Source organism: Protobothrops mucrosquamatus, unplaced genomic scaffold (genome assembly GCF_001527695.2).
Source record: "Protobothrops mucrosquamatus isolate PMUCROS unplaced genomic scaffold, P.Mucros_1.0 scaffold1607, whole genome shotgun sequence".
In the NCBI taxonomy this organism is placed as follows: domain Eukaryota; kingdom Metazoa; phylum Chordata; class Lepidosauria; order Squamata; family Viperidae; genus Protobothrops; species Protobothrops mucrosquamatus.
Genome location: NW_015387770.1, coordinates 130,459 through 150,072, shown reverse-complemented (window position 1 = coordinate 150,072; position 19,614 = coordinate 130,459). Strand labels below are relative to the sequence as shown.

General features: G+C 46.2%; 1 protein-coding gene across 1 annotated transcript in view; it reads right to left on the bottom strand.

Annotated features, from left to right (window-relative positions):
- Positions 1–668: 668 nt before the first annotated feature.
- PPIL2 (peptidylprolyl isomerase like 2) overlaps positions 669–19,614 on the bottom strand; it is a 32,581-nt gene continuing 13,635 nt past the window's right edge. Inside the window, exons 7-20 of the mRNA XM_015822565.1 lie at positions 19,325–19,416; positions 19,026–19,115; positions 17,447–17,522; positions 15,721–15,881; positions 15,435–15,510; positions 14,935–15,041; positions 11,338–11,427; positions 9,783–9,816; positions 7,654–7,771; positions 5,507–5,563; positions 3,074–3,146; positions 2,861–2,923; positions 1,846–1,982; positions 669–890 (exon numbers count right to left, since the gene is read on the bottom strand). Of these exons, the coding sequence (XP_015678051.1) occupies positions 800–890; positions 1,846–1,982; positions 2,861–2,923; positions 3,074–3,146; positions 5,507–5,563; positions 7,654–7,771; positions 9,783–9,816; positions 11,338–11,427; positions 14,935–15,041; positions 15,435–15,510; positions 15,721–15,881; positions 17,447–17,522; positions 19,026–19,115; positions 19,325–19,416 (1,265 nt within the window). The 3' untranslated portion in view covers positions 669–799. The remainder of the gene's footprint in view (positions 891–1,845; positions 1,983–2,860; positions 2,924–3,073; positions 3,147–5,506; positions 5,564–7,653; positions 7,772–9,782; positions 9,817–11,337; positions 11,428–14,934; positions 15,042–15,434; positions 15,511–15,720; positions 15,882–17,446; positions 17,523–19,025; positions 19,116–19,324; positions 19,417–19,614) is intronic.

Sequence of the window (19,614 nt, the reverse complement as noted above, 5' to 3'; positions counted from 1 at the left end):
ACAGCCATAAGTGTGAAACCTGGTCGTAAGTCCCTTTTTCCAGTGCCGTTGTAATTTTGAACAGTCCCTAAGCAAATCGTTGTAAGTCGAGGACCACCTGTACTTTGTCATTTTTTTCCCTTTTTTGTTTTGTTTTTGGCCATCAAGTTTTTGACACCTTGCTAAGGCGACTGGTGGGACTCGGATATTGCCTTGCCCTCAGCGTGGTACCATGGGTGAAAAGGTTGGCAGGTCCTGTTTTAGGGCTACCCCTCCAAGAGAAGATGGACCAGCAGCCCTTCAGCAGCTAAGGGACCCTGGAGCAGAGCTGCGGCATTAAGTAGATACGGAAGCCAAATTCTCACTAAACCACGGTTGAGGATCTCTATCCATCACCTCCTCTATACAAAGATGCTGGCTTGGAATTTCTAGGCGGGACGTCACCGAGATTGTGTGTCTTTCAAGAGTGCCTGGGCAGCTGTTCAAAACGGTGGCCCAGGAGGCCCACCTTGGCAAGGAGCGTGGCCCACCGTCCACACGGCCTCCTCCTTCCCAATTCGTCCATCAGCCACGCCGCTTGTGAAATGGGAGTGCTCTCCTTTCTTCTGCTCGGGTCGCCCGCCGTTAAAATCTGCAGATCTTTGTGTGTTGCGTTGACTTACAGGCCCGCAGGGAGAAGACTTGTCTTTGGCCAAAGCCCTGGACGACCGACAAAGGTCTGCCAGGGGAACTTTATTAAGGGAAAGATTAGGGTAAAGAGTCATTGGTTGTGGGTGTGACGGCAGTAGAGGCACAAAGCTGGTCCCCCCCCCGCCGTGGGCTACCAGGAGCTGAAATCTCCAAAGCCGGCAGTTTTCTTCTCCTTCTTGCTGACCACGCTGGTGGACGGCCCGTCTTCTGCGGCTCGCTTCCTGCGTGACAAAATGCACAAGTCACACACACACCTCTCCTACAAACAGGCCCTGGCTTAAGGTCACATTACAAGCAGATCCTGGCTTAAGGTCACGCTACAAGCAGACCCTGGCTTACGGTCATGCTACAAACAGACCCTGGCTTAAGGTCACTGCAAGCAGACCCTGGCTTAAGGTCACACTACAAGCAGACCCTGGCTTAAAGTCATGCTACAAACCTGGCTTAAGGTCACGCTACAAACAGATCCTGGCTTAAAGTCACGCTACAAACAAACCCTGGCTTAAGGTCACGCTACAAACAAACCCTGGCTTAAAGTCACGCTACAAGCAGACCCTGGCTTAAGGTCATGTTACAAACAGATCCTGGCTTAAGATCACGCTACAAACAGACCCTGGCTTAAGATCATGCTACAAAACAGACCCTGGCTTAAAGTCACACTACAACCCCTGGTTTAAGGTCATGCTACAAGCAGACCCTGGCTTAAATTTTTCCAAAAAGAATGGAAGAGAGGAGTAGAAATTTACAAGGGGGAGACAAGGATGAAGCTAAGTGGCACAAATCAACTGAATTTTCCCCTAACTTTAGTCATTAAAAAACCCCACATAAGTCTTTCCACTTCGTCTTTCAGAGGAACCAATTTGGGAAAATTAAAAAAAAGCGAAGGGTGAAAAGTTCTGTCGTTGTTTTAAATGGGAGGTCAAGAGAAGCGGGAACCGGTCCCCTTAAGCTATCTGGTCATCCACTCATCTAACTGGCTCTAAGCTGCTTTCTTGGGGGGGCAAACTGGTATTTTCACTGCCTGAACCCACAAAAAAAGTCTTTGCACAGCTTCAATAGGATCAACTGGCAGAGGTTTTTTTTTCCCTACGTCCCATACACACGTAGTGCTGCTTCATCCCCCTATAGAATAGAACCTAGAAACTCAACAAAAGGTCAAACACAACCGGAACTTACGCCGCTGCTATATTGATGTATTTCCCAACTCCTGTGCGGTAGGTTTTTGGTGTGGGAGGCTCCTTCTTTGGGATGTCTTTGCTTTTGGCCTTCATTGCCTCCTCTTCCTGCTGGGCCTTCTCTCTTTCTTTGGCCACCTTGGAGAAAGTGAAGGGAGCCAGGTCAATCTTCCCCAAAAAGCCCAGAAAAAGAGGCTTTAAACAGGCCACGGGGCACTGCTGGGCTGAAAACCTGAGATGGGCAACAGCTGCACACAGTATTTATAGTTTTAGAACTATCAGGTGCCCAAAGTCACTGGCTGAGATGAGCAGAGGAAGGAAGGAAGGAGGGAGGGAGGGAAAGAAGGAAAGAAAAAGAAAAGAGGGAAGAAGAGGGGGGAAAAGGCAGGAAAAAAGAAGAGGGGGAAGAAAGGAGAAAGAAAAATGGGGAGAAGGGAGACGGAGGAAAGGGGGAAAGAAGGAAGGAAAGAAAAGCAAAAGGAAGGAAAGAAGGAGAAAAGAAGGATCTTTCTTCCCCTCTGTTGCTTCCTCATTTTTGAGGAAAAAAAGCAGAGGTAGGACGTGGCAATAACCACAAAAAGACACAACTCCTAGGAAATGAGATTGCTATTGTGGTCGTTAAGATGAGGACTTACCGGTATTCTGGGTGGCCACTCTGGCTGATGGCTTTGGAGAGAATGACAGGTAGAAACTTCTGATTTTGGGGATGAGCAGAGCGAAGGAAGGAAGGAAGGAAGGAAGAAGAGAGGGGAAGAAAGGGAGGGAGGGAAAAAAGAAAGAGAAAAAAGGAAGGAAAAAGGGCAAAAAAGGAGAAAGAAAAATGGGGAGAAGAGAGGAAGGAAGGAAGGAAGACAGACTCTTGTACAAAAATCCCAGTATTTCTGTCTTTCCCACCAGCCCAACAAAACTAATACATGAGAGAATTTGTGTGTGTGTGTGTGTGTGTGTGTGAAGGCCGCACGTCAATTTTCTCCCCGAATTCTTTTGATAGGTAACTTGAAGTCCCTCCCTCTCACCTGGGCATCTGCCTCTTCGTATGGATCGACAAAAACCATCGTGGACTTGATTTTTATTTCCTCCTTAGGGGAAAAAAAAAAGAGAAAACGGGAAAATAAAACATTTTTCCCCCGCAGGCTTCTCGTGGTCCCTTGGGGCAAAGTCGAAATCGTAGCCCTGCCCAACCCAGGGTTGATCCTGCGTCGGTTGGATCTTGGCCCAAAGACACTGACCTTGGGACGGTCCGTCTTGGGGTCGCTCTCCACGTTCTCCATCGCCGTGAGGGCCTCAAAGCCGCCGACCACTCTGGGGAAAGATAACAGAAACCCTGCCGGAGTCAGGAAATACGAAAAGCCCGACCCACCTCAACATTTGGAAGGAGGAAGCTTGTCCCAAAGGGTCTATTTCCATGAGGCAATTTGGACTTTTGTTTGTCTTTGAAGGCGTTTCGCTTCTCATCCAAGAAGCTTCCCCAGTTCTGACTGGGTGGTGGAGGATATACTAGAAATCCCGTCGTCCTCCACCCTTTGACTGGGTTGGTGTAAAGCAAGGGTCTTCAAACTTGGCCCTTTTGGGACGTGTGGAATTCTGGGAGTTGAAGTCCACGCGTCGTAAAAGGGCGAAGTCTGAAGACTCCTCCTGCCTTTAAGCAGGGGGTGGGACTAGAAGACCTCCAAGGTCCCCTTGGAGCCCAATGACGGCAGGATTCATTCTCTTGGCTTTTAAACCTGGGAGGGGATGGCATTTTTCAGACCAGCTGTTACGCAAACGACTTCCCCAAAAGCTTAGAAAAGCCGCAGTCGCCCCCCCGGTCTCTCCCAGACAGAAGCTTTTCTTCCAGATGTTGAAGATTCAAACCCCAGGTGACGCTGTTAACTGTCCCCGGAGGGCACTCTGCATCTAAAGCTCCTACATTCCCCTCACAATTAACTTGAGTGTCTTCTTTTTGTGGAGGGGGTGCGCGCGCGTGTCTCTAATAAGGCCTTGAGATCACTCCACATGCTGCAGACTGAAAAAATGCTCCTTCTTTTCTTTGCGCTACTGTGCTTCCTACAATTCTGAAAGGAGCTTGTTTCATTATTATTATTATTATTATTATTTTTAAAAAGAACAGAGCTGGGTTTTCATCTGAACCTAATCGAAAGCGAAGAAAAACACGCGGTGGGGAACTCTTCCCCCTCCTCTCCACAAACCCCACTCCCTGCTAGCACTGATGATGTTACCTAGTTAGGTAATGAAATGTCTGCAAGAAAAAAACAAGCTCAGAGAGCACCAAGGACCTCACAGTCCTCCTCCTCTCGTTCTCCTTTCCACAAACCCCACTCCCTTGTAGCACTGATGATGTTACCTAGTTGGGTAATGAAACGTCTGCGAGAAAATAAGCAAGCTCAGAGAGCACCTAGGACCTCATAGTCCTTCCTTCCTTCCTTCCTTCCTTCCTTCCTTCCTTCCTTCCTTCCTTCCTTCCTCTCCATAAATTCCATTGCCTTCTAGGATTGATGATGTTACCTAGTTTGGATAATGAAACGTCTGCAAGAAAACAACCAAACTAAGAGAGTACCAAGGATCCCATAGTCCCTTCCTTCCTTCCTTCCCCTCCCTCCCTCCCCTTCATCCTCACCATAAATTCCCTTCCCTTGTAGCACTGATGATGTTACCTCCTTGGGTAATGAAACGTCTGCAAGAAAACCACCAAACTGAGAGCACCAAGGACCCCATAGTCCTTCCTTCATTCCTCCTCTCCATAAATTCCACTCCCTTCTAGCACTGATGATGTTACCTAGTTTGGGTCATGAAATGTCTGCAAGAAAACCACCCAGCTCAGAGAGCACCAAAGACCCCATAGTCCTTCCTTCCTTCCTTCCTCTCCATAAATTCCACTCCCTTCTAGCACTGATGATGTTACCTAGTTTGGGTCATGAAACGTCTGCAAGGAAACAAACAAGCTCAGACAGCACCAGGGACCCCACAGTTCAACCCTGAGCTACGTATATTCTCTTCTTATCGTTGCAATTTTCAGTCCAGCCTGTGTTAATTTTCTCCCCTTCGCCTACTTAACAACCTAGCTGGAGAATTCTGGGAGCTGAAGTCCACCCATCTTCACGAAGCCCAGATTGAGAACACGGGTAGCTTTTGTGCTCACTTAAATTGATTTAAAGCCCCCTCACCCTTCATGTTAACCTGGGGAAGAGGTTGCTGTGACTTGGTGACTGTAATAAGGGCTATCTCACCAGCAATAAGAGGACCGGCTAGGAAAAGGCCCCATGTTGAGATATAGGCTCTAACCAAGTTTGGCTTTTTTTTTTTTTCCATTTTTGCAAACCTGAAGTTCTGATGGAAATGAAGAATGACCCTTGGCCTCTGACAGGCTGAAGGCTCAAATTATGAATGTCTGCTTTTAGATCTCTCAAGCCTGGCTCCAGTGGGAACAAACAAGGAAAGCTTTTTATTTATATACGGCAGAGCAGCGGTTTCTAAAGAATCCCCTATCAAACAATCGGAGCATTTATTAGCTTGGGTCGTGAATTTGAGCTCTTTTATACTGAGGTTGCTTGCAAGTCCATCTTTTCTCCAGTCATTTTTTCTTTTTTTAAATAAACTGGTTGCTATACAGACTGCTCTTAAGGCAATTATGAAATGCTGGCTAGAGAAATGTCTTCGTTTACCTTCCAAATATGGTGTGCTTCTTATCCAGGTAGGCGCAGGAGCGGAACGTAATGAAGCTGGTAGGAAGGAGAAAAGGAAGCATGTCACGAAACGAACGCGTCAAGGGCTCCCCCAAAACAAGTGCATGCATCACAACAACACAAAGAGCTGTGACTTCTCTCAGCCAAACGGTCTCCAGTTTGAAGGGTAAGACCTATCTGAGCAGAGTGAACGGCGGAGGAACGAAGCTTCCACCTTTCCAGATGAAATTGGGGAAAAAAACAAACCACAACATAAAAATTCTAAAACGAGGATCGGGTCATTTGTAATCCCAGAGCCAGGCTCTGTAATCGGCGGCTTCTCAAATCCAATTACAGGATGCCCCGACTGGGTTGATTAAATTTAAATTAAGATTTAATTTACAGCAGTTCCCGGGAGTCTGTAGTTTTACAGATTTGAAGAAACACCGGAGGAAGCCAAGGGCCTCTCCGGGAACTGCAGGTATCCTCAGTTTATGACCAAATATGTTCAAAATTACCCGAAATTTCCCCCCCAAAAGGACCCAATTGGAAAATAAGCCCTAGCATGATTTTTCAGGGTGCTCGTAATATAAGCCCCACCCCCCAAAAATAAGCCCCAGTTAAGATCGTCAGCCAGATGGACCCATTTAGTATTTTCCTGAAAATACTAAAATACCGGAACTTAAGCCCTAATGTGCCTTTTGGAGCAAAAATTAATATAAGACCCAGTCTTATTTTGGGGGGAAAATATGGTATAATAGATCTCCCTGGGGTTATTTATGATGGTTGCCCCATCCACAGTCATGTGACCCCATTTGGGGCATTTAGCGAGTGGCCGGCATTTATAGCCGCTGCAAGGTCATACGACTGCATTTTATGACGTCTTCCGCCCAAAACAGCATTTATTTCCAGTTTTCGGCAAAACTGGATGGTAACAGTTTTGTGTTGTCCACGGGGAACAACTGTTGGCTTGGTGACTGTGGTGTTTTTATGACTGGGGCGAACGTGGTTGTAAAATTGGATGTGTCGCATGGCTGAGCCGCTTTAGGATCATCGTAACTTACGACCCTAACGGGCAGGCTCCATTCCAGTTGTAAGCCGGGGACTGCCCGTGATGAATCGTCCAGTTACCTGTTGAATTGTGGGGTCCTTGGTGCTCTCTGAGCTTGGTGGCTTCTTGGCAGACGTTTCATGACCCAACTAGGTAACGTCATCAGTGCTCCTCAGCAGAAGAGTCCTCAGCTTTTGCACTGATGACCTAATTGGGTCGTGAAACGTCTGCAAGAAAACAACCAAGCTAAGAGTGCACCAAGGATCTCACAATCGTCATCCTCCACATCCTCCTCCTCCTCCCTTCTAACACTGATGATGTTACCTAGTTGGGTCATGAAACGTCTGCAAGAAAAGAACCAAACTCTGAGAGCATCAAGGATCCCACAGTCCTTCCTTCCTTCCCTCCCTCCCTCCCTTCCTCTCCACAAACCCCACTCCCTTCTAACACTGATGATGTTACCTAGTTGGGTCATGAAACGTCTGCAAGAAAACCACCAAGCTCAGAGAGCACCAAGGACCCCATACTCCTTCCTTCCTTCCCTCCCTTCCTTCCTTCTTCTCCATAAACCCTACCCCCTTCTAGCACTAATGATGTTACCTAGTTTGGGTCATGAAACGTCTGCAAGAAAACAATCAAACTCTGAGAGCACCAAGGGCCCCCCAGTGCTGCTGCTCCTCCTCCACCACCACCACCACCACCACCACCACCACCTCCTCCTCCTCCTCCTCCCTTCTAACACTGATGATGTTACCTAGTTGGGTCATGAAACGTCTGCAAGAAAACAACCAAGCTCAGAGAGCACCAAGGATACCCCAATTCAACGCCGAGCTACAAATATGCTCTTCAAAGGATTCATTAGTATGGTTGTTGTTTTTTTTTTGTTTTTTTTTAAATCTTCCAGGTAGTTCTCAAAGATGCCCCAAGATAGGCATTTTTTATGACAAAGTCGAAGGTGCAAACTTCAAGCAGATGGAAGATAATGAGGAGACCACCTTCCAAGGTTAGCTTCCACCTGGAGAAGAGTCCTCGCTCCTTCCAGAGGTTTCCGGACGGGAGCCCGCGAGGACACGGGAAGAGCCAAGTCACCACTTACAACTGAGACTTGTTCGTGTTGGGCCCCGTGTTGGCCATGCTGAGGACGCCTCGCCCGGTGTGGGACAAGTTGGGCCTCAGTTCGTCTTTGAACGGCTTCCCCCAGCACGACTCTCCGCCTGAAACGAAAACAACGGACGTGTCGGAAAGCCGGCCCTGCTTCCACGGGACAGGAGGAGGACCAGGGAAAGAAGGCAGGAGGGAAGGGAAAGGATTTCTGGCAGGAAGTAAAAGCCAACGTGCTGCCTCAAAGCAACTCTTAAATTCCACTGTGGTGTCCTATGTCCAGCTTCTCAAAAGCATCTTGTCTGGATGGTGGAGAAGGGAAGCTCTTTGGTCTGTCTGTAACTGAGGTCCAGCTATTTACAATGCTCTTCCTCCTCCTCCTCCTCCTCCTCCATCTCCTCCATTCCACAAAACCCACATTTTTCTAGTACTGATGACGTTGCCTAGTTGGGTAGGGAGATATCTGCAGGAAAGATCAGAGAGCAAGATCTGAGAGCACTAAGGACCACACAATCCTTTTCCTCCTCCTCCTCCTCCTCCTCCTCCTCTCCACAAAACCCACATCTTTCTAGTACTGATGGCGTTGCCTAGTTGGGTAGGGAAATATCTGCAGGAAAACTACCAAGATCAGAGAGCACTAAGGACCACACAATCCTTTTCCTCCTCCTCCTCCTCCTCCTCCTCCTCCTCCTCCTCCTCCTCCATTCCACAAAACCCACATCTTTCTAGTACTGATGACGTTGCCTAGTTGGGTAGGGAGATATCTGCAAGAAAACAATCAACCTCAGAGAGCACTAAGGACCACACAATCCTCCTCCTCCCCTTCTAGCAGTGATGATCTTACCTAGTTGGGTGATGAAACACCTACATGAACACAACCAACCTCAGAGAGCACCAAGGAGGCCACAAATCCATCTCTTATCAAGTCCCAAATTTACAGCTGTACAATTTATACAGCCAAGACAAAGGAACAGCTTTGTTGTGACTACTGGCAGGTGGCCAAGTGCCAGAAATCTCTGCCAATTCAATTTAAAAAAAAAAAAAAAGACAGAGCAAAAAATCAGTCCCCTTTATCAGTGGGTCCACATTTACCGCCTGCCCTTGGAAGCAGCAAAGATTGGAAAGAACGTGAAGTGTCCCGGATGTTCACTCTGCGCTAGGAGAACTATTCCTACAGGGAAAACAGACACACACCAACACCCCACGCCTCCGGACCCCTCACAGTCACACGGATCGATCTAAATACGGCCCGTGCGCGCTCACTTTCTCTCTGCCCATCTGCTCCTTCAAAGTTTCGGTTCACGGTTGCATCCAGAACCTGGTATGGGATCGGCCTCTCAGGGTTTATTTCATTTCTGGATTTGGTTATGACAAGGTGGGTTATGGCTAAGGCGGGACTAGAACTCACCGCCTCCTGGAGATTGGCCCAAGACCACTCAGCTGGCTTTCGTGGCTAAGGCGGGACTAGAACTCACTGCCTCCTGGTGATTGGCCCAAGACCACTCAGCTGGCTTTCATGGCTAAGGCAGAACTAGAACTCGCCGCCTTCTGGTGATTGGCCCAAGACCACTCAGCTGGCTTTCATGGCTAAGGCGGGACTAGAACTCACTGCCTCCTGGTGATTGGCCCAAGACCACTCAGCTGGCTTTCATGGCTAAGGCAGGACTAGAACTCACTGCCTCCTGGTGATTGGCCCAGGATCACCCAGCTGGTTTTCATGGCTAAGGTGGGACTAGAACTTATAGTGTCCTGGTGATTGGCTCAAAGTCTCCCAGCTGGCTAAGGTAGGACTAGAACTCAGTGTCTCCTTGTTTCTAGTCTAGTCCAGTGCCTTAACCACTAAACCAAACTGTCTCAACACCCTCCCTTCCCAGAATCCTGAATGTTTCCTCAACTTCCCATCCAAGATATGTCAATGGATTCAGAACAGAGGATCTTAAACTTTCCCATCTTTATTTAATTATTTTTCTATTAAGGTAGGAATAACTTAGTTGATTAATTTAAGTATGCCAGCAGACTCCTCCTATTTTTGGCTACCACAGACTAGCGAGGTTCTCCTCCTCCTGCAGGGTCTACAAAGAACTAAAATGAATCAGGAAAGAAAGAAAACCTGGGATTCTTTACCTGTTCCAATCCCGGTAGGGTCTCCACCTTGAATCTAGACAATCAAAAGATAAAGACAGTGTAAGGTGGAGAGGTGGAGGGGGGGGAAGCTGGACAGCCATGGATTTATCGTTGAGATCCTTCAAGATGTTATTTTTTATCAACCCATTGGAGAAAAGAAAAACATTATTTTTTATTTCCTTCTCCTTTAACTGGGGCCCTGCCGTAATCGATCAACCAAATTACAATAAAGAGGTTTTCAGCAGCTGAACAGGGAAGGGGGGAGAGAAAAAGCTTGGCAAAGGGGAAATAATTGCAAAACCCACAAGTTCTCCAGGTACAGACTTCCCTCACAGGGTAAACTGTGGGTCAGAGTCCAAGAGAGAGGAAATGTTGGGTTCAGCTGTGGTCGTAAAGTCAAGGACTAACTGAAAAGGCAACTTCTGAGGTTGAACCGATGATGGCGTGACTGATGCAACGAGGGTGGTAAGGACACGGAGCAACTCTCTGTTCTGCTCAGGTCGGGGTTTAGGTTATGTCCACTACAGTTGAATAGAAATAGAAATAATAGAAATAATAGAAATAGAAATTTAGAATAGAATAAGAATAAAATAAGAATAAAATAGAACAGAATAAGAATAGAATAAGAATAAAGTAGAAGAACAGAATAAGAATAAAGCAGAATAGAATAGAATAAAATAAAATAAGAACAGAATAATAGAATAGAGTAAGTATAGTATAGTATAGTATAGTATAGTATAGTATAGTATAGTATAGTATAGTATAGTATAGTATAGTATAGTATAGTATAGTATAGTATAGTATAGTATAGTATAGTATAGTATAGTATAGTATAGTATAGTATAGTATAGTATAGTATAGTATAGAATAGAATAGAATAGAATAGAATAGAGCTGGAAGGGACCTTGGAGATCTTCTAGTCCAGCCTCCTGCTCAAGCAGGAGAATAGAATAGAACAGAACAGAATAGAACAGAGTAAATGGAATAGAATAGAATAAGAATTAGAATAGAGCTGGAAGGGACCCTGGAGGTCTTCTAGTCCAGCCCCCTGCTCAAGCAGGAGAATAGAACAGAACAGAATAGAACAGAGTAAATGGAATAGAATAGAATAAGAATTAGAATAGAGCTGGAAGGGACCTTGGAGATCTTCTAGTCCAGCCCCCTGCTCAAGCAGGAGGACCAATACCATCTCAGACAAGTGACTGTCTAGCCTCTTCTTAAAAACCTCCAGTGATGGAGCGCCCACAATTTCTGGAGGCAAAGCTGTTCCACTGGTTAATTGGTCCTCACTGACAGGAACTTTCTCCTTAATTCCAGGTTGCTTCTCTCTTTGACCAGTTTCCAACCGTTGTTTCTTGTCCTGCCCTTTGGTGCTTTGGTTAGTAACGTGACCCCCTCCTCTTCTTTATGGCAGCCCCTCAAATACTGGTTGTTGATCCAGAGGAGATGGCGGCAACCGCACCAGGACAGCCATTAATTAAGACCCAGCAACTCTCTTTCTCTCTCGTTGGCCGGGCAGACATTTATGCCTTCGGCCTTCCAGTTCGATACTCACCACGAAATTGCGAATTGATCGGTGAAATATGGTCCCATCGTAGTAGTTCCTCTTGCAGAGTTGAATGAAGTTTTCACAGGTTCTAGGGGTCTGGGAGAGACAGGGAAAAAAAACACACTTGTAATGAAATCCAGTTGGTTTTTACACAGGAAAGCCCTTCGTGGGATGAACTACAGCAGGGGTTTGAGGCAACCTTGGCTCTTTTATGACTGGTGGACTTCAACTCCCAGAATTCCTGAGCCAGCCACGCTGAGGGGAAAGGGAAAAGTTTCCAAGCTGAGCCATGCTGGCTCAGGAATTCTGGGAGTTGAAGTCCACGAGTCATAAAGCGGCCTAGGCCTAGGCCAGAGGTAGGCAACCTTGGCTCTTTTATGACTCGTGGACTTCAACTCCCAGAATTCCTGAGCCAGCCATGCTGAGGGGAAAGGGAGAGGTTCCAAGCTGAGCCATGCTGGCTCAGGAATTCTGGGAATTGAAGCCCACAAGTTCTTTCCACCTGTCTGTCTTTTGTTATCATAATGGATCGATTCTCGCCGTTTTCTTTTTCACTGCTTATTCTATGGTTCTATCCTCCTTTTGTTGACCCTTCTGTTCATTTCTTCCTTTTTATTGTCTTAAGCTGCCTAGAGAAGCTGCATGGCGAGATAGGCAGCAAATACATTTAACAAATAATAAATAAATTTAAAAATAGCCATGGCTGAGATCGCAGGTAGTCCTCAACTTACTACAGTTCGTTTAGTGACTGTTCGAAGTCGCAATGCCCTGGAAAAAGTGACTTACGGCCAGTTCTCACACTTACGACCGTTGCAGAATCCCCAGGATCAAAATTCAGACGCTTTTTGGCAACCGACTCGTTTGGTGTGACAGTCTCGGGATCACGTGACCCCCCTTTTGCGACTTTCCGACTAGCAGAACCAATGGGGGAAGCCAGCTTCGCTTAACGACAGTGTTATTAACAAACTGCGGCGATTGGCTTAAATGAGAATGGCAAGCGATGGTCGTAAAACGAGGCAAAAGCCACCTCAAACGTCTCGCTTAGCAACGGAAGTGACATTGCTTGTCAGGAGGTCGCAAAATGGGATCGGATGACACACACACACACACAAACACACACCCGGGACCACTGCGACCGTCATAAGTATGAAACCGGTTGCCAAGCAGCCAAACTTTGATCATGCGAACACAGAGATGCTGCAACGGTCGTTAAAGGTGAAAAACGGTGGCAAGTCACTTTTTTTCTCTTAACGTCCAACGGTCACTAAACGAATGCTTGTTAAATCTGCAAAAATGAATTTTTTACTTCAGGGAGAGCACAAACAGCCCCATTTCAGCGCTCAGTAAAGCAATAATGAATTTAACCCACAGTGGAAAGAGATATGTTTTTTTACAAACACTCTGTGGGCTGCAAATTATTTCCTTGTGATTTTATTTATATTTATACACAGGCTCTCTCTCTCTCTTTCCACACGCACAGAGAGAGCTGGTTCCCATGGCCACTGCCTGTGCATCATGCGAGGCGCATCGCATTCTGGCAAGCAAGCTGGAGTTGCCTTAGCAACGTTCCTGAAAGGAAGGACGAGAAAAACCAGCTTAAAAGCTTCTTTGCTCCCTTGGAAAGTGCACCCGATCCCTTCCTTCCTTCCTTCCTTCCTTCCTATTTTTTCCTGCCCTTTTGCCACTTAAAAGAACAATTCCAGATTTTTTGGAATTTCTGCTTTAAGTTCTCGAGGAGGGGAAAAAAAAACCCCAACAACAACCCAAATCTGATTTGGTTTGTGGCTCAACCATTTGCTATTGGCCAAAGCAAAAGGGATGTTGGGAAGGGAGACGAATACAGTAGTGGCCACAATTGTGGAAACCTTTTGGGAAAAGTGTATTTTTGAGGTCTGATGGCTAATAACACCACTTTTTTTGGGGGGGGGGAGTAGTACCCTAAAAGTATATATCAATGGAAAGGTAATTTAATCAAGAATGTAATGCAACAAAGTTTGTTCCGTTATCTGTAATGTATATGTCTAGTTTAACGAAGAGAAGGACGAGGGGGGACATGATAGCAGTGTTCCAATATCTCAGGGGCTGCCCCAAAGAAGAGGGAGTCAAGCTCTTCTCCAAGGCGCCTGAAGGCAGGACAAGAAGCAACGGATGGAAACTAATCAAGGAGAGAAGCAACCTAGAACTAAGGAGAAACTTCCTGACAGTGAGAACAATTAACCAGTGGAACAACCTGCCTCCAGAAGCGGTGAATGCTCCAACATTGGAAGTTTTTAAGAAGAGACTGGACAGCCATTGGTCCGAAATGGTATAGGGTTTCCTGCCTGAGCAGGGGGTTGGACTAGATGACCTCCGAGATCCCTTCCAACTTTATTTTTTACTATTATTATTATTATTATTATTATTATTATTATTATTATTATTATTATTATTAATATTATTATTATTATTAATATTAATATTATTATTATTATATAGCCAGAAAAAGGAAGCACAACTTGCTTAGATTGATATCAGGTTTCCGTTTTCATTCCATTCCATTCCTTATTCTATTTTCTATTCTTTATTCTATTTTTTGTTTTCTATTCTATTCTATTCTATTCTATTCTATTCTATTCTATTCTATTCTATTCCATTCCATTCTATTCCATTCATTCTATTTTCTATTTTTTATTTTCTATTTTCTATTCTTTATTCTATTTTCTATATTCTATTCTATTCTCTTTGTTTAAGGCTCCTGCACAACGGCATGTTGTGACAAGTCCGCGCCATTGCCCGTTCCTCACCTCTGAGGCCAGCGCTGCGCAGATTCCCCGCTTCTCACCTCCACACGGAGGATCTAAAAATACACCCTGGAGGCAAACCTCTTCCCACCCACCTTCTCCCTGGCGAGATTCATCCAGGTACTCAAAGAGCATCTTTCTTTCAAGGTGATCTTAAGACTCGTTCGTCAGCGGCTTTAAAGCACCACTTTTTTTTTTTACTAGAGGGAGTCTAGCTCAACAATCGCAGCGATCCCCTTAACAACTGTGGTAAGAAAGGCTGTAAAATGGGGGCAAAGCTCACTTAACTGCCTCGCTTAGCGACAGAAATTTTGGACTCAGTGGCGGTCATAAGTCGAGGACTGCCTAGATATCGAAGCTAACTTTAGTAATGTCCATGACAAACGGCAAATTGAAGGGATTTCTAGTCTGCTTATTATTTACTAGCAAACATCCCTTTTTCTATACGTTAATAGACTGAGGTTACTTGACAACTTGTCGTTCCTTAACTGCTGTTCAATTCTTTTTTTAAACAAACACGAAGAGATGGAGGTCCCTTTCTTCCAAAACAACTTTAAATCCCTATTTTTTTCACACCTGGGCCCCTGTCTGACACTTCTGAAGCCCAACCATGAAGCTGTGTGAACACCAAGCTCCACCTGGGAAAAGTTACCCGTGAAAACAATGCAGGTTCTGAGGTGGCACCTTCCAGACAAGGGGGACTAGAGTTCCCACGACTCCTTTCGCTAATCATCCCCACCACCTCCACCTTTGGGGCCCACGGGATTTATAGGACCGTCTGCATCTGAAGACTTGGCCACCAACAAGCCAACTGTGGCCTCACCATGTCGCAGTGAAGCTCCAGGTTGAGGTCTCCCCGGTTGGTGTGTAACCGGACGTAGCCCTTCTTCTTGACGTATTGGTAGCGCACCACGTCGTCATCTATGGCAGCTGTTGAGAGAGGCCAAGGGCACATGGTTGCACTGATGTGTATTGTTCAGGGGTCCATGATGCTCTCTGAGCTGGGTGGTTTTCTTGCAGACGTTTCATTAGCCAAACTAGGTAACGTCGTCAGGGCTAGAAGGGAGTGGGGTTTATGGGAAGGAGGGAGGGAGGGAGGGAGGGAAGGAAGGAAGGAAGGAAGGACTGTATGGTCCTTGGTGTTCTCTGAGCTAGCTTGCCTATTTTCTTGCAGACATTTCATTAGCCAAACTAGGTAGCATCATCAGTGCTAGAAGGGAGTGGAATTTATGCAGAGGAAGGAAGGAAGGAAGGAAGGAAGGAAGGAAGGAAGGAAGGAAGGAAGGAAGGAAGGAAGGAAGGAAGGAAGGAAGGAACCTTTACCTGCTTCGTGCGTCGTCTCAGGCGCCATGGCTGTGGATGTGAACGAGGCGCTGACTCTCCCTGTGGAATAGTGAGCCTGTTAAAACAGCAACAGGTGAGGAGATCAGAGGGAGAACATTTGCAATGCAGGTAGTCCTCGACTTACAGCCGTTCATTTAGTGACCGTTCCAAGTTGAAGTCCTCCCATCTTCCAGTGGCCAAGTTGGAAAAGCAGGGTTCGAGATAACACTCCGTTCTCCAGTTGCTTTTTTAAAAAAAAACAACGGCCCTTGACGTATCAACTCACCGCATTCAGCCTGTCTGTTTTCTTCTTCTCCGGCTCTTTCATTGTGGCCGCCAGGATATCGTCCCCTTTGAATTCTTTGTATAACTCCGACAGAGTCTCTCTGGTCTCCACGTTGGCATTTTTCAAATAATAGGAGGGGTCTGATCTGGCCTTTTCGTCATCTGCAAAAGATCGCAATCGATCAGGAGCGGCCTTGTCTACACCGGGAAGGATCAGCCCCGTTTCTGGGCTCTGCTGAAGACGTAACAGGACGGCAGAGCGAAATACCGGAGGACAACAGAATTAATCAGCATCTAAAGCAGTATCACTCATTCCTGGCAGCTTGAAGAGGCAGGGACTTCAATTCCCAGAATTCCCTAGCTAGCGTGATTTAAGAGGGGTGGACTTCAACTCCCAGAATTCCCAAGTCAGTATGTTTTAAGATGGGGGGACTTCAACTCCCAGAATTCCTCAGCTGGCATGCTTTAAGACGGGTGGACTTCAATTCCCAGAATTCCCCAGTCAGCATGTTCTATGATGGGGGGACTTCAACTCCCAGAATTCCCTAGCCACCATGCTTTAAGATGGTTAGACCTCCAGGATTTACCAGCTGGCGTGCTTTTATATAGGTAAATTTCAACTCCCAGAATTCCCAAGTCAGCATGTTTTAAGATGGGGGACTTCAAGTCCCAGAATTCCCCAGCCAGCATGTTCTATGATGGATGGACTTCAAGTCCCAGAATTCCCCAGCCACCATGCTTTAAGATGGGTGGACTTTGACTCCCAGAATTCCCTAGCCACCATGTTCTATGATGGTTAGACCTCCAGAATTTACCAGCTGACGTGTTTTTATATAGGTAAATTTCAACTCCCAGAATTCCCCAGCCAGCATGCTTTAAGAGGCGTGGGTTTCAAGGGCCAGAGTTCTCAGCCAGAGAAATGCTGATCTAAATGGACCAAATTGAGGCTTGAGTTTGTTACGTGGTTCTGAATTCTTATTTAACAACCCAATGACGGTTGTAAATGTAATATGTCAAAGAATGCTTCTTTGTTCAGTTGCTCTTTATTGACCGGTGGCTGAGGAACTGTAATTATATTTTAACCTCAGCCGCTTAGCAAATTTGGTTCTCCAGGTGAAATACAATTATCACTGCCTCCCCGATGCCCTCTTAATGAAACTCAGTTTATAGTCTTGGTACATCTTGAGATCACTAAACTTGAGAAGCCTGCAGAGAACCGAAAGACACGAGCCAAACACCTTTGGGGCTGGGTGGGACCTTAAAAACGGCAGCATCCTTTTTAAAAACATTATATTTTGAGCTCATCCAAAATCTCAGCTTGGGTTTTCCATGGTTCACAGTCCCCTTCTCCAGGTAGTCCTCAAGTTACAATCATTTGCTTAGTGGCTGATCGAAGTTACAATGCCCCTGACAAAAAAGGTGACCGTTACGACCGTTTTTCACATTTACGACCGTTTACACTATCCCCGTGATTAAAATTCGGACGCTGGGCAATTGACTCGTATTTACGACGGTCGCTGTGTCCCCGGGGTCACGTGACCCCCCCTTTTGCCACCTCCCGAGGGGGGAACCAGATTCACTTAACAACCGTGTTATCAGCAGCGATCCACTTAACGACTGTGGCCAAATGGGGCAAAACTCTCTTTCTTAACAGATGTCTTGCTTAGCCAGCAGAAGTTCTGGTCGTACGTTGAGGACTGCCTGCCGTTCTCCGCCATCCCTCTTACCCGGGTCGGTGACTCTCAAATTGTTCTTCACGTGAAAGAAGCTGGAGACGTTAAATTTGTCCAAATTGGTGGGATCCTAAATGAAATAAATAATAAAAAAAACACAGAGAAGATCAGCAGCTTTGGAGCAACAATTCTGAGCTTGGCTGAGCCTCCAGCCCCTTTTGTATTATTTTTTTTTTGAGGGGGGGGGGAAGCCACTAGGGAAGATCGGGATAAAAAGCTTTGTTCCGTTCCGGCAGCTTCTCTATCAGGGTGAGGAAACTCAACGTGGACGGCTTCCAGAGCAGTTTTCTCCCCGCCACTGCCGAATACATAAATAAAAATCCGGCAGAGTGGGCAGGGATGAACGGCCGACGGCCTGAATCCAAAGTGAGCCCAGAGAACGGTGGAAGAAAGAAGAAGAAGACGTCAGTGGGAGCGCAAGTGGCAGAACGGGAGATAAATGTGGCATTGTGTGTTCCGATAAGAAAGCCTCCAATAATATTCCAAACTCCGCTCGAGAGAAGAGAGAGAGAGAGAGAGAGAGAGAGAGAGAGACGGCTGCTCCATCTCTCATTAAGTGACATAATATGCCTTTCACTGAGCCCTGAAATTGTTTGCTCTGGCCGGTAAATAAATCTTTAGTTTTATGGCTGGCAGTAAAACCGAACTGATGTTTAGTAAGTCAAGAGGGGAGGAGGTGGGGGGGGGGAGAGAGAAAGAGAGGGAGGGAGGGAGGAAGAAAGAGAGAAAGAAAAAGACAGAAAGAGAGAGACAGAGAGGGAGAGAAAGAAAAAGACAGAGAGACAGGGAAAGAAAGACAGAAAGAGACAGGGGAGAGAAAGAAAAAAACAGAAAGAGACAGAGGGAGAGAGAAAGAAAAAGACAGAAAGAGAGAGACGGGGAGAGAAAGGGAGAGGAAGAAAAAAAACAAAGAGACAGAGAGGGAGAGAGAAAGTAAAAGACAGAAAGAGACAGAGAGGGAGAGAGGGAGGGGGAGAGAAAGAAAAAGTCAGAAAGAGACAGAGAGAAAGAAAAAGAAAGAGACGGGGAGGGAGGGAGGGAGAGGGAGGGAGAGAGAGGGAGGGAGGAAGAGAGAAAGGGGGAGGGATATGTATATATAAATATATATATTTATATATACATATGTATATATAAACAAATATATATGTGTGTGTATATAGTGTGGGTATGTATATCTATGTTTATGTGTATACACACATATATGTTAAGCATGCAGGCATATTTGGGCCGACAGGGTGCACCAAACTCAAGATAATTCTTCTCCCCTGTCTCATAGCTGACAAAGTGAGAAAGAGCCTGTGGCCTAGAGGTTAATACATCTGCCTAACATGCAGACAGCCCAGGTTTGAATCTCAGAAGGGTATGTCTGGTTGAAAAGAACGAAAAAGTTCGAAATGGCTATTCCAGTTCTCCCTTAATTCTTTGTTAGCAATCCAAATTTTGAAAAACACATATACATATATATATATACACACACACATAAATTGTGAGAAGGAGACTCTGAAGGAATGGAGGGCAGCAAAGAGGGGAAGGCCGAAACCAAAACTCATTTTATTCTTTTAATAAGCCTCACCTGCAGCGTAATGATATCCTGCCTGGAGAAGGGCTCATCGCTCAAGAGGTCTTGGAAGGACTTGGTTTTTATATTCAGCTGCTCAACTGCCTGGGGGGGGAAAAAAACGGAAGGAACGGGGAATCAGTGGAGGGTCGAGAATCACCGTGCGATTTTTCCCCCCCCCCGGCGTCTTTTCAAACCCGAAATAAGGAGTGGAACCCGCTTAGCAACCGCCTGGCTTGGCCACGGAAATTCTGCTCCCTAAGCCGAGGACTACCTGCGTCGTCAACCGTGACGCGGGTTCTGAACAGGCTCACCTCCGAACCGAACACGTTCCCGGTGGTCTTGATGGCCACGATGTGGGAGTTGTTGGTGAAGACTGTGAAAAGAATCGGGCAGTGGTATTTGCCTGAATGGAGGAAGAAAAAAAAGAGAGAAATGAACCACAGACGTGACACGGTTTCTCACCCGGCTGTGTTTTGATGCCAAAGTCAGGACTAGAACTCACAGCCTCCTAGTGATTGGCCCAAAGTCACCCAGTCAGTTTTCCTGCCTAAGGCGGGACTAGAACTCACAGCCTCCTAGTGATTGGCCCAAAGTCACCCAG